Source organism: Pipistrellus kuhlii, unplaced genomic scaffold, assembly GCF_014108245.1.
Source record: "Pipistrellus kuhlii isolate mPipKuh1 unplaced genomic scaffold, mPipKuh1.p scaffold_m20_p_11, whole genome shotgun sequence".
Taxonomy (NCBI): domain Eukaryota; kingdom Metazoa; phylum Chordata; class Mammalia; order Chiroptera; family Vespertilionidae; genus Pipistrellus; species Pipistrellus kuhlii.
The window spans coordinates 21,698,364-21,713,563 of NW_023425416.1; the positions used below are offsets into that span (position 1 = coordinate 21,698,364).

Sequence of the window (15,200 nt, forward strand, 5' to 3'; positions counted from 1 at the left end):
TTCAATTTTCAGATTATTTTCTGATTCCAAATGGCCAAAATGGAATTGCTGGGTAGATGGCTATGAACATTTTTAAGTCGTTGTTGCATCATTGCCAGGTTGTTTTCCGTAAAGTTGGTACTTGTTTATATTCCCACCACAGATGCAAAGGGAGGCATTTAGAAAAAAACACTCCGATTCTTAGTTCCTAACAAGGAAATATCTAGATAAGAAATAATCATGATAATTGTGGGCTTTTTGAACCTGAGTGATGTTGTTATATGGGTACATGAGACAACAGTGTGGTTTCAACTAGAAAAATGCCATTATTTCCCATATTTCACAAGCTAGAGTATTTTAAAAATCAGTGACTTGATAGGCCCTGATTTTATTAAGTAACCAGCTCTGTGAATAGCTTGGTTCAATGTAATAGCTATTTCAGGCAGGCTGAGGCCAGAGATCAAACCTGCAACCTGGGTGCTCTAACCACTGAGCAAAACTGGCCAGGGCTCTCAATTAATTTTAATTTTCTTTCTATCGGATTTTCCAGAAAAGGAAAACATTCATGTAAGCAAGAGGTTTTGATTCAGTAAACATGTTTCTAGTCCTACCTGATCTTAACGAGCAATTATTTTCTCCTCTGCAGTTCATTCTGATGTCTATAAATAGCTTTAGTGATTTCAGGAAAAAAGTGCTTTTGACAGGCGTCCATTGACCTCATTCTGAGCTAGGTTTAGAATCACAGAAGAGCTTCATTCTAGTGAAGACACCATGACCCTAGACTGAAGGAAGAATGGGGAGATGGGCATGAGGTCAGAGTGGGGTGGTAAGGACTTGGGGAAATTAAAGGGGGGCCCCCAGAGGACCTAAAGGGGATTTTTTGGATGAAAGTACCTGATTTGACCCAACAAGTATTTGCTGAGGAAACTAGAGTTGCTATAGTAAGATCACTGTCACTCAACTTCAACCCTAGAAACTGCTGATACCATTAGATGTGGTACTTAGATTGGCCTAGTGCTTAGCATCTCTACTATTTACTCAGCTTTTAAACCAAGATTGTGAGGAAGGTGACCCAGTTCTCAAGTTTTTCTCCTTTCTCTCTTTCTCCTCTGAGCATTAGGCAAGACTAAAAACATCAGCATCTAGAAACAAAGGGAAGCACTGTGTACATTTTGAGAGTATTTCACATGCATTCTCATCTCATAGATAGAAAGGTGAGGGCCATAGATTTATGCAATTTGCCTAGGATCTAACGACTAGCGAGCCGTGGAACTAGGAGTGAAACCCAGGTGTTCTAACTATCACCTCCAAATGCCCTGTCTGCCCCAAGCCCTGCCCTCTGCTACCAGGCTAGTGGATTGTGGTCAACTCGCTCACATTTGTGGTGGGAGTCACAACCTGTGCTCCCTTCGTGATGCTGTCCAAGGTATATAGCTGTACCCACAATCCATACCTTATTCCTCGGTATTTGTGATGAGTAATAGCTTCCCTGTTCCCTCTAGTCTCTCTGACTGCATAGGTGGCGTCAAGAGTAATAAAACTGCCTCCAGCAAGGGCATGTTTGCAACTGGCGCCACAGCATCATGCCAGCCACACATGCAAACTCCCAAAACCTACCCAGCAGCCACGGCCAAGTGGAAAGCTCGGTGAAGCTGACAAGCCCCAGGATACTCCGCTGGACACTCTGCCCCTTTGAGCGTTTGCTGTATTTGGTGAAGAAAAAGCATAGGAGGGTTCCAGCTGGAACTCTACAACAGGAAAAAGCTCTTTTTGCTAATTCAAAACAGTTTGGAATCTATTACAGTTCTTCCCAAACTTCCAAGATATGGGGGAGGAAATTCACTGGATCTTACAATATATTTTTCTAGGCAGATTGCCATCGCCATCCTAATGACAGAGAAGCTATAAATATTGATACAATGGCCACAGATGGCAAGTCATCCAGCCTCCTCTTTTTACTCTCTTGAGACTGGCTTGGCTCTCTAAACTACCTATATAGCAGCTTCTCCCTTTTCCAGCAGTCCCAGCCATGTTCTTTCCCTGTGAAGCAATTTTGGACAGCTGTGCTCTTGGAGGGATCGTGTGCATTTCTGTGCTGAGTGGGCAGGGAGAACAGGGCATACGAAGGGAGAATTGTTCTCATAGTTACACATTTGCAGATCGATGAAACAGTAATGTCCTCTGAGATGGTAGATAACTGCTTGTCCCATAGGTCAGTGACCTGGGATCTCTGTTTCTCACCCTTGACCACGATTATAAAGTGTATATCTACATAGGTATAGATTTAGATATAGATATAGGCTTTTAAATTTGTTGGAATTAGAGTAGAATCAAAGCACAGCACCTGACCCAGAATAAGTATTTAATAAATGCTTGTTTAGTGAATAATAATCAAGTATAAACAATAATAATAATAACTACCATTTTATCTATTATTTTGCTGTGGGTCAGGCTATTTAGATACATATATTCATAATCATTGTTTAACCTTTCCTGCAGCTCTACACAGCCTATTATTATCCCCATTTAACAAATGGAGAAAGTAGCCGAAGTCGGTTTGGCTCAATGGATAGAGCGTCGGCTTGGGGACTGAAGGGTCCCGGGTTCAATTCCGGTCAAGGGCATGTACCTTGGTTGCGGGCACATCCCCAGTGGGGGGTGTGCAAGAGGCAGCTGATCGATGACTCTCTCATTGATGTTTCTAACTCTCTAACTCTCTCCCTTCCTCTCTGTACAAAATCAATAAAATATATATATATTTTTTTTAAATGGAGAAAGTAGAAATTTAGAGAGATTAAGCAACTTGCCCAAGTCACAGAGCTACTAATAGGTGAGGCCAAGGTTCAGACCCGGGTCTCCCTTAACTTAAAACTGATGTCTTTAACCACTACTGCCTTCTCTGTATTGAGATGGGGAAGCCTCTCAGTCTTAGAGTTCTTTGGCAGTTATGCAAAACTACCTATTTCTTGGTATTTGTGATGAGTAATTTTGCCTGCAAATATTTTAATCAAGAATTCCCAGGTCAGAGTCCAGATATTACTTACTAATATTCAGAGCCTTTCTTGAAACACCATTTTAACTTTTCTAACAAAACTACACTCTGGGTTTGAAAATTGCTCTGGGAAGGAATGGGGCCCATTGGTAACCCTGAAGACTGGTGTTGTGTTCTTTAACTTGTCCAGGTAGCATGGCCCCTGGAAATAACAGCACTGTTTGCAGAGCTCCCACAAAAATTGATAAGCTATAAATAACTGGGTCAATACATTCAGACTTAATCAGATACCATCTTGCACCAGGTTCTAATGGAGATAAGCGGTTGAAAAAAAAAAATTTACGAGAGAAATTTAAAATTGTTAAAATGCCATCCACTCATTTAACTTCTTCCTGCCCATCGGAAACAAACAATAAAAATGACCTTCATTCAGTGGCAGCGGCAGAACACCTCATTCCAGCTCACAGAACACTCACGTTCCACAGGCACAGAGTTTGAGGGGCTCCCTTCCCCATCTCTGGTCTTTCAGATCTTAAGGATATTTCCAGCTGATGTGTCATCTTTCCATTTTACTACAGAACCATTTATACCAGTTAGCATGTACAGATAGCACGCCTCTGGAACAGAGTGTACCTGCTTGAGTGGGCCTACCCTCTTCTTAAGGAAATCCCAGGTTAGGGGGCCTGATTCTGCATGACCTTCTTTGTCTGTCTCTATCATCCTTACTAGTTAACTGGGCAGAGACAAAGCTCAATATAGGAGAAGAAAGTTGGCCTACTATTGTTCAAGGTATTAGGTATTAAAAATACTATGAACAATAGTAGGCCAACTTTCTTCTCACCTATACAAGTTAAATATTCAACTACTACTAGACCTTATCTATACAGGTTTTTTTGTGTGTGTGGGTGTGGTTTTTTTGGGGGTGGGGATTGTTTTGTTTTGTTTTTGTTTTTTGACAAGAGTCAGGCTAGTGCCTAATTGGTGAAAGTTATTTTTCTGATTTCTTGTGATATCAACAATAAACAAGGACATCTGATTTCTCATATTACTAAGTCTTAAGCAGGACAAAGAGCATTACTACATGATTCAAATCCCCCATCAAAGACCTATGGTTTTGTCAGAGAGTAATAACATTCAGTTATTAATTGAAAATGGTTTGGGGCCTCTACACTGTGTCTGCATAGTTTATGCCAGTCTTCCCCTCTACCCTTCTACTCCTCCCACCATGCTTCCACAACCAGGGGAAACCCTTTCAGGGGCCAGTATGGCTTTGAATAATGACTCAATTTGAGTTATCTAGAAAGGTCCCACTAGTTCACTCTTTTCATAACCTCATAGACTTGGTTTAGACAAAAGGGAAGGTTATTTGTACGTTCTCTACTGGCACTCAAATTCTAAAACCCAGAGAGCTGAGGATGGAGAGTAGGGAAAAGCTGGAACATATTAGAATCATCTGCGAAACTTAAACATAGACACACACACACACACACACGGGCTTTTGCTATTTGTAAAATATAGAATATAGAAAAATCTTTATCTGTGACTGCCTCAGAGATAAAATGTCCTCCTCACCCCGGGCCTGGTAGGCTGGGATCATTTTAGTGAGTGAGCAATTTTGACCCCAGAGACAGACATGGGATTGAAAGCCAAACTGCTGAGTCATTCCTGTCACCACACCGGCAGCCTTGGAAAAGGTTCAGTCAGTCAGTCAGTGGGCCGCTTTTTGGAGTACTTTATCATTTTGGGTTCTCACAATGTGTGTTTAAACTGTGGGTGACCCCAGGCAGCCTTCCAGACTGGCACAATCCACCATGACATTCAGACAGATCATCGGCAAATGAGGAAGAATGAAACCAAGGACTGACTGGAGTCACGCACAACAGGAGAGCCAACACAGGTAGCAAAGGAGCCACGCACTACTAGGAAAAGCACCTTCCAAGGGTCTTGCCCGCTTCACAAATGAGTAAACCTGGAGAGAGGCAGGGTGGTGCATTGGAAAGCTTTAGAATCACATGGACAGCCTTGAGTTCAAAACCCTCATTCCATTACTAACGAGATGTGTGATTTCAGGCAATTATTTACCTCCCTAAACCTTACTTTCCTTATCCGTGCCCTAAGTAAATGAAACATGATGTGAGTCTTTGGCACGGTGCCTGGGACATGTTAAGCACACAATAAATGTTAAATTTCCTTTTTCCCTTGTATGATATAACTAGAAGTAGCTCCACTCAGTTTTGCTGGTTAAATTGCTTATTTTCACCAATATTCATTCTTAAAGTCCTTATTACAATATAATACCCCTAGGAAGATATCAACTAATCCCTTTATCAGCTATCTCTTTAAGGGGATTAGTTGTGGATTGGAGGACAAAACCCCAAGGAAAAGGGACACTGGAGGAAGGGGGAGGGGCCTGAAAAGTTGAGAGGCAAACTCTAACCCTGGGGCCCTGAATGAGATAAGGAATGTGAGTGAGGTGGGTCTCCACACTCCCAGTATTCTGATTGCATTTGGAGGGACATTACGTGTTGAGAGGTCATATTTAGAAATTATTGATCACACGTATGTTTTGAGGGTCTTTTCAAGGACAATGGAAAAGAAGACATGGGGAATGTGTGGAGAACTAATACGTGGCCCCATTTTTATTTTTGGTTTGCTGTTGGCTACCTTTGGTTTGCTGTTGGCATTTCTAAAGATTGAGGAAGCTAGGAAGAATAGTTGTATTGGGAGCATAAGTGTGTCAGACTCAAGGAGAAAGAAGAAATCACTCTCCATTATCTCTCTGCTCCAGCCTTTCCTCTGCCTCGCATCCACCTCAGTCCAGATCAGAGTCAATGTTGGACATAAAAGGAGCAGAAATATATCTACCTTCCTCTGCTTAGGGGAAGAAAGCACTGCTCTTTTGGTCCCGACACATCGAGGAAGGGAGCAAACCAGGTAGCTAAGCTCAAATTGATTGACCTCCAATGACAAGGAGAACAAGAGATCCCTAACCCGAGGGTGAAGGAGATAGAAAAGATAGGGATGTCCCAAGGGCAGGATTGAAATCTCAAATCCCATTTTCATTCTGAAAGATTTAGAAATAAAACACAGCCCAAGCTTAATTTGCTAGAGGTGCCCTGGAGCAAAGAAACAAGCTCTGAGCAGAGCAGAGAGGAAAATGCTACCCGCCTTGCTGGGTATCTTTGTGTTCTGTGCTGTAGTTTGAAAGGCTTTTGGGAGGTGGTAGTTGAGCATTTGAGATGAGGGGAATTGGTGTGGGATTGCTTCTTAGCGTGCAGATAAAAGAAAATATTGTCTGGGCTTGGTTTCATGGTGGATGTTACCCCCACCCCCTCATCCTAAACCAAATCATATGTGTCCTTGTTGTGAAGAGCGGTTACATCATTTGAACATAGAGAAAGCAATTATTAAATTATTCTTTAAACAGGGAAATGTTAGAATGTTAACCCACTTACTTCAGAGTGAAGGACTCTACCAGCAACATGTGCGTTGTAGGCAGAAAATATGCTCATTGCAGATGATCTTTACCTATTTGGTAAAGCATTTACAAGATCTCCATGTCTTTCCCTTTCCCTGATAGAAGCAGTCAACTACCTTTCTCCTAAAATCTCCATTGCTCAGGCTTCTGATTAATTTAGGCCAGCCCTGCCAGGAATCCTAATTCTAGATCCCCAGCAAGCTGCAGTCCAAGGAATGAAAAAGGAAAAACTTCTGGGGTGTTGAAGAGAATAGCTAAGGAAAAGGGCAATTAATAAACAAATAAAGAGGACCCAGGAAAATCAGAGAAATGAGAGAAGACAGGTAAGAAGGGAAAAGAGGCTAGTTATAATTATACTATTACAAATAGATATAACTAACTGACTATATGTCAGATACTGCTTCCTCTAAGCACTTTCCTTCTATTAACTCATTTAATCATCTCAACAACTCTCAGTTATATGGGGTTATTGTTACATCCCCATTTTTTAATGAGGAAACTGAGGTACAGTGAGGTTAAGGAACTTGCCCAAGATTACCTAGCCAGTAAGTTTTAAGGTTGGGATTCCTACTGCTTCTCACTAAACAAGTAATGCTTACTCTCGGCTGCAAATTAGTATCCCCTGGGAACTTTTAGAAATATTGAAGGTCATACCCTAGGCCACGTAAATCAGAATCTCTAAAGATGCGACCCACATATTAATTAGTTGGTGTGTTTTTAATCTCCCCAGAGGATTTCAATGTGAAGCCAAAGTTCAGAATCACTATACTCTATCAATCTCCAGCTCAAATTTATGAAAAGAACACTTGTAAAACTTACATTGTTTGCCTAAACCAGTAAACACGTGTGCGCATCAATAATTATTTTCTTGCACTCCTGAATTTATGTTCTCACCAATAACACCTAAAAAAATTTTCATTTCTCCAAAGTATATATGCCACCCCACCCCTGCTTACACTACTGGTTGATCCCTATGGAAATTTCCTTTTTTAAACAAACACAGGATAGTAATATCTTATAAAGTTCCTTTACCTAACTCATTCTCACCATGACCTTAGTTTAATAAATAAATAAATAAATCCATTTTGTTGTTGTCTTAAAAATTAAGCCAAAACCCAGAAAAATTAGATGACTTGTCCAAAGTGATAAGAAAATTAAGTGGAGGGTCAAAACCGGTTTGGCTCAGTGGATAGAGCTTCGGCCTGCGGACTGAAAGGTCCCAAGGTCCAATTCCGGTCAAGGGCATGAACCTTGGTTGCGAGCATGTCCCCAGTGGGGGTGTGCAAGAGGCAGCTAATCGATGTTTCTCTATAATTGATGTTTCTAACTCTCTATCCCTCTCTCTTCCTCTCTGTGAAAAATCAATAAAATATATATATATATTTATTTTAAAAAAAAGAAAAAAAGAAAAAAAAGAACATTAAGTGGAAAAAAGTCGGAACTCTGTCTTCTATCCCCCAAACCCAGTGCTCTTTTTAACAGATCTGTGACTTAGGAAGTAATGGAATGGAAGACACTAAAGAGGAAGTATACAAGAAAGTGAGATACCAACTACCAAGCTCCCTGCGTAGCCCTCCCTCCCCTTCAGTTTCCACCCAATCCTGTCTGTGGAACAGTTTACAGCTGCCCAGCTATCAGACCTCTTTTCTCTAAATGCTCTGGGTACAGTCCTTTCCAGATGGCTAGTGTCTACCAGAAAGCCAGTGGGGAGAGATCGGGAATGCCATGACAGCAGCTCCTAGAACAGAGACAAAACTCCGGGGTTTTCCACCTCTCCTTCGGGAGACTCCACTCTGGCCATCTGGTCCCCTCACTCAGACACCGCCTGTTCCCTCACTCAGACACCACCTGAGAAAATCTGTGCGAGGGAAATGCTTGGTCCAGGTGGGCAGATCCCAGGAGGGTCAAGAGAATTTGAATCTGATTCAGATAAGCTCTCCACTTAACAGAACCAGATCTAGATAAGATAGGAGCTTTGTAGATTTGCCCATAATCAACAGAGTGTTCTCTAATCAATCCCAGCACTGTGTGAATGGAGACCGGAAAGGTTTCTTTCCCAATTCTCTGCAGCCTGGAGAGTAAGGAACTAGTAATTGACTCCAGCTTCCTTGAGTGTTACAACCTGGAGTGAGTCAATACACACATTCCCAAAAGGGTCTTCTAGGCAGCCTAGCCGGGTAAAAGGGGTCCTTTGACCCTGAACTTGTTCTAGAATCAAATCTAACTCTCAGCAAGGTGCAGGAAGAGACTCTCAGGCCTTCTAAGAATAATCTTAGCAGACTCTGGGCCGGTGGGAAGTGGAAGGACCCAGCACTGTGCCAGGTGTTTAGATTTCTATGGCACATTTGTGATATCTCCCTTAGCTTAGTAAGGGTTTGAGTGTGAGTAGAAGGAATGTAGAGGGAGAAAGATAGGAGGGGGACCAGGGACAGCCTAGTAGCTGATTAGAGAGCCAGGGGTGGGGAGCAACCCCAACAAATCCCTTTTGCCCTGGACCCTAGGGATTAATTAAGACCAAAGGAATATTCCTTTTTTGCTTTTTAAATAAGCCAAGTATTATAAGTTTAATGTATAAGCTTGTTAATACCCTTTCTAATTAGATTTTGAGTGTACTTTCCCAGTTTAATTATGTGAACTATATAAAGAGAATTACAAATAAAGCTTAGAACTTTTGAATTAGGCTTTTCATTTACAGAGAAGAAGCCCAGTGAGCTTAGTTTGCCCAAGATCACAGAGCTGGTTAGTGAAAGATCTAGAAGTAGAATATACTACTTTTTGCATTCAATTGTACTCCATTTTGCCTTGACTGAGGTTCAGTAGGACAGTGAGACAGATCTGTAAATGATCTAACTTGTCACCGGAGAAAATATAAATCAGTGGCCACAAAATTTCATCCCTCCAGCCAAATTTTATCTATCACATCATAAAAAATAACTTGCCAAAAAGGGGTTTGAAAATTCAAACCAGATCCTTCTTCACTCCTAGAGGGGCCTGTTCCATTATATTGCACTAAAGCCAAGTGTTCCCAGAAAACATGATCAGCTGCATTTTAGGGTTTGAGTGTTTGAACTGTCATGATAAATAAAACCTACTAGATTAATATAATCTCTTCAGCAGAAGTTGCTGCTCAAGAGGAAGAAGAAAATGTCCTAAGAAGCCAGTACCCCTCTGTGCAGTCCCAACCCATGGGGGAGCCACATTTAACACCTGTCTTGACACAAAATCCTGCCACTTCCGATGCACATACATTTATGCTGCCACAGGCCTTTGAAATCTGGAGCATTTGTGCAGGGGGAGGATCAGCAGTCATTAAACCAAAGGCACCAGTCCAAGATCTGGTTTTCCTTGAAGTGTCAGAGAGGTGTTTATTATTGCACAGCAGCTGTGAGAAAGGCACCACTCCTCCAGGGGCATGATTCTCTAGGCCAGAACTAAATTATTTTGTTTACTTCTCTGAATTCAATTTTCTGATGGTTCCAAAATTAAATGCTGAAATGTAAAGAAAAACACATACTTAGTCCAGTCAATAGGACATGTTAGAGAAGTCGGCGGGTGGAGAGGTGGCAAAGAATCAAACCAAAGGTAACTTTCCTTCTGTAATTAAAAAAGAAAGAAAGAAAGAAAGAAAGAAAGAAAGAAAGAAGAAAGAGAGAGAGAGAGAGAGATAGAGAGAGGGAGGGAGGGAGGGCGGGAGGGAGGGAGGGAGGGAGGGAGGGAGGGAGGGAGGGGATGGAGGACGGGAGGGAGGGAGGAGGGTGCAGAATGCCAAGATAGCCAGAAATCAGACAAACAGAATACCCAATGCACCCCCTCAACAGCACTACCTCATCCACGTCCACAGCCTCCCTTACCATTCCTGTCCTCCATCCCCTTTTCTCTCATTTTCCAGTTCCCCCTCCTCCCCCCCACCCTTCTCACATTGCTCTCCTTTCCTCCCCTCATTGTCTCAGTTTACTTTCGTTTTATATTCGATACAGGAAAACACTGTTAACTGGTGGTTTCTTCATTGCGTAGTGATCCTGCCTTTTGGCTTATTCACCAGCCAGAAGAATTGTACTTTTCAATTCAGAACTCAGCCTGAAAACCTAATTCATTAACTCAACCAACTGGATGTTTCCTATGTTTCCACTTGATCAGAGATGATCAGGACATAGTCTCTGCCTTCTGATATCTCATGGTCTAATAGGGAAGATAAACAAGAAAATCAATACTTATAATTACAAGGTCATAAAAGTTGAATACTGCATAGCATTTGGAATTCAAATGTCAACTCTGCCATTTACTAACATGTGGCAGATCTTGGGCAAGACTTAACTCCTTTCTCTAAAGGTTTGTTTTCCCCTTCATAAAACACTGACCTTATGGGGTTATTATGAAGATAAAATGATATATTGTGTATAAAGCCCTTAGCACAATCTTTGGGAAATAACCACTCAACAAATGTAATCTACTAATATAATAAACATTTGAGTGTTTATAGGGTGCTACAAGGTCCAGAGAAAGGGGATTGAAAGAATAGGGGAGAGGAAGGGATATTGCTAAGGAAGGCTACCAGGACATAATAATGACACAGGCTGTATTTTGAAGAACAGGTTGAAGTGGATGAGGTGGGTGAAGAGAAGGGAAGACAGGAGGAGCAGAATCTTCCTGAGCAGAGAGTCATGACAGAACATAGGAAGTCTGAGGGACTTGGTATGGAAATAGCTTAATATGGTTGGAGCAAAGGGATAATTTCAGAAACTGAGGCTAGAGGAAGAAAGATATTAAAAGGTAAATAAAAATTCTTATACAGTGCTCTAATTTACAGTGAAGGGGAAAAGAGTTAAATTAGAAAATAAGGGTGAATAGCCTTCAAGAGCTAATATTTGGAATCAGTGCAAGGTATCAAGTGTCCTGAATGTTGTACATAAACTCTGCACCCTCTTGTAAGCTTTAATGGGGAAACCTTATATTCTAACCATAATGCAACAAACATAGAAAATAAAATCTAGAAATTAAAAATGAACACCCAAACTTTCCACTTGAAAATTTAAAATCATGCTTTTATTTTTTATTTATTTATTTAATTGTTTTCAATCTTCACCAGAGGATATTTTTTCATTGATTTTTAGAGAGAGTATAAGAAAGAGAGAAATATCAATGTGAGAGAAACACATTGATTGGTTGCCTTCTACACGAGTCCCCGAACAAGAGCCAGGGATGGAGCCTGCAGCCAAGGGATGGAGCCTGCAACCAAGGGACTGGAATTGAACCCTCAACCCTTTAATCCACAGGCCGCCACTCTGTCCACTAAGCTAAACTGATTAGAGCTAAATCATGCATTTATATAACTCATAGGTTAAAAATGAAATGAAAATAGTAAAACAGACTATTTGGAAAAAGAAGTATGAAAAGACTACTGAACAAAGCCTATGGAGTGAGACCAAAGTAAAACTCAGAGGAAATTTTAGAGCTTTAAATGCATCTGCCAAAAAACAAGAAATACGGAAACTAAGTGAATTAGTCATTCAAGAAACTGGACTGCTACATTCAGACGTGATCATGTGCTGCCTGTACCCTGGTCATTGATAGCAAAGGGAGAAAATCGCTGAAAAGCATTTTCCCCATGTTTGAAGGGCCCAGATCTCCCTTCCAAACTCTGAAGCTTTCACACACTAGCTGAGAGATGAGAGAGAGAGAGAGAGAGAGAGAGAGAGAGAGAGAGAGAGAGGGAATGAAGCTAAAGAAAGTTAAAAGCATGAACTAGTTAAATTGAAAACAAAATACCATTTCAAAAAGCAGAGTTGATTAATAAAACCAAAAACTGGGTGTGGTTTTATTTTTTAAGGAAAAAAGATAAGCTTTTGGCTAACCAGATTTTTAAACAAGAGAATACACAAATAAAAAGCATTCTGTTAAATAAAAATAGTAAGAGATTTTAGATTTTAAGAGAATATCATGTACAACTTTATTCTACTATAAATTACTAAAATGTCACTTCGTGGGACAAAGCCTATAGAGACTAAAAAATCTATAGAAGAAAAATTGAAGGTAGTCAAAGATTTACCACCAGGCTCAGCGAGTTCTGCCAATGAATTCCAAGAAACATCAAGGAACAGATCATTACTGCATAGAAACAGGAAGAAAAATAAAAACTTATCAACTCAGTCTATAAGACAGTTAACATTTATTACCAAAATAGGCAAAGGATGGCACACAAAAAAAGAAGACTCTGGACTGATCTCACTTACAAATTTTTAAACCCTAAATATATTATTAGTAAATGAATACAAAGATATAAGGAAATCTATTGATATAATGCATGATGCTTGATTGAGATGAAACCATATGGTAATTTCTTTAGAATGAAAAATTTAAAAACATTTGATGAATGCAACAACATTCCTAACTACAGGAAATATAAAACTTTAGAACTCTTGGAAAGCCAGGACTAAAATATATCCAATATAATCTCTATGGTAAATACCATACTTGTGGTAAACCATTAGAAACATTTTCTTCAAGGTTAAGAATGAAACAAGAATGCTTCCTACCACTACTAATATTTAAAAACATATTAGAGGTATTAGCCAATGCACTATGGCAAGAAAAAGAAATAAGAAATGTAAACACTGGAAAAGAAGAGAAATAAAACCACCATTATTTACAGAGGTAATAGTCTAACCAAAGTAAAAATAAATAAATAAATAAATAAAATCCAGGATAAAAACTATTTGAATTGACAAGAGTTCAGGAAATTAAAGTAGATTCTATACTAAAATTAATACTTTTTCTATACATCAGCAGGAGTATATTAGAAAATTTAAAAAAGAAGTATAGAATATTATAAAGTAAGGAGTAAAAGTAAAGAAGCATTTAAGGATACATCTAAGAAGATCTGCATGAAGAAAAACATAAAAAATGTAAAAGTAATTTAAGTTCATCATTTAAAGATTCAAAGAAGGAAATTTTTTTTAAAAAATTTAAAGAAGGGAAATATAAAGAAGAAAGTGAAACTTACCTCCAACCACCTAGAAGAAACCTATGTTAAAATCTCTGGGTGGGGATGGAGTGGGGGCTGTCTATCTTTACGAACAGTAAAATCTATGTCTTGTCTCTGAAAATATATATGGGATATTAAGCAAAAGAAAAGTCAAAGCTTGTTTTAGAAGAACATTTAAAGCTGTGGTGAAAAAGTAAGTACAGGTTATAAAACATAGACTCGTCAAGAAGCAGCAGAAGTCATAAATGAGGTTTCTGAGTGAGTAGCAGCACACTGGGCAGAAGAGTCCTCAGTCTGAGGAGGAGATTGACTTTTTACCGTGTTATATCAACTGATTACACAGATTAAGTCCTGGCCAGGAAAAGAATGCCCCTGGAAAGGGCTCTGATTCATTCCAAACTCCTGTATGAGTTCTTGCTTGCTATTACTTACTCTCTCTTCCAACCTTACTTTAAAACCAAAGCAAATCAAACCAAGAAAAAGATGGGTGAGTAGTTTGGCTGAATATGCTTCAGATGTGGGGCCAGAGAATTTTGTAACTGAACCCCCTGTTCTTCTGCTCCCCCAGACCGCCCGGGTTTGCTGAACGTGAAGCCCATTGAGGACATACAAGACAACTTGCTGCAAGCCTTGGAGCTCCAGCTCAAGATGAACCACCCCGAGTCCTCTCAGCTCTTTGCCAAGCTGCTCCAGAAAATGACAGACCTCAGACAGATTGTGACAGAACATGTGCAGCTATTGCAAGTAATAAAGAAAACAGAGACAGACATGTGTCTTCACCCACTCCTACAGGAAATATACAAGGACTTGTATTAGCAGAGAAGTCCTAATTCACTGACAACGTTTTCCTTCTTCCAATTGCACTATTGAGAGAAGATCTGACACCTAAAAAAAAAAATTTACTGTGAAAAAGCATTTTAAAAAGAAAGGGTTTGGAATAATAGATCTATTTTATGCATATTGTTTATAAAGATACATTTACAATTTACTTTTAATATTAAAAATGACCACATTATGAAATTGGTGGATGTATTTGAAGACTAAGTGTGATGTGTTCTCCAATCCAGGCTTTTTCCTTTTATTTTCTTCTCAATTTTCTCACTCTTTCCTCCTTCATTTTCTCTATGTCTCTATCCCTCCTCCTATGCCTGCCTTCTTTCTTTCCTTTATTTTTCTTCCTTCTTTCTTACACATTTTTTGAAATGTGAATAGAACTTCTGATCAGCTTTCACTCTTGGTAAATTAATTATTTACTCAACTTACAACTTTTCTGAACCCTCCATCTGTTTTAGCAATCACAACTAAGAAGGGAAAGGGAACTTCAGGACCAAAAACTGCTCAGGGCATGTGTTTCTACCAAGAATCCAATCTCCTTCCACAATCCCAACCAAGATTTTCATTCACCAAAAGCAGCCCACTAACAGGATATCAAGGTGTACGCAAATGCCCAGTGGCAAGTTATGAATTATCAGGAACTGTGAGTAACACAGAACTGTTTTTAAAATTTGGCACCTGCCAAAAAGAACTTACAATTGAGTTCAGGAGAAAAGATGAATCTTTCATAAAAAAAAACAACACACAAAAAACAAATAGATTATAATGCACAGTATAATCCTGAGCCAAATGAATAGATTCCTAAGAACTATAAGAGTTCAAAGGAAGTGAAGATTAATGAAGACTGGAATAGTCAAGAGTAACTAAATTCATTGAAGTGGGCTTCAAAGGATGTGTTGGATTTGCGATAGGTAGAGAGTGGAAGATAAAACATT

At 39.7% G+C, this 15,200-nt stretch overlaps 1 protein-coding gene and 1 non-coding gene across 7 annotated transcripts in view; both read left to right on the forward strand.

Moving 5' to 3' along the window:
* PPARG (peroxisome proliferator activated receptor gamma) overlaps nt 1–14,451 on the forward strand; it is a 131,581-nt gene extending 117,130 nt beyond the window's left edge. For 4 of the 6 annotated variants that reach the window (XM_036431153.1, XM_045579191.1, XM_036431151.1 and 1 more), the window contains one exon: nt 9,567–9,880. In XM_036431153.1, coding sequence (XP_036287046.1) covers nt 9,567–9,865 — 299 coding nt within the window. In that variant the 3' untranslated portion in view covers nt 9,866–9,880. Of the gene's footprint in view, nt 1–9,566; nt 9,881–13,999 lie in introns of those variants that run through there. The other 2 variants (XM_036431150.2, XM_036431154.2) reach the window with 1 other exon arrangement.
* LOC118715848 lies at nt 11,971–12,103 on the forward strand. Its single transcript, XR_004986987.1, has one exon. It is a non-coding gene; the product is annotated as a small nucleolar RNA SNORA71 (small nucleolar RNA).
* Nucleotides 14,452–15,200: the final 749 nt, after the last annotated feature.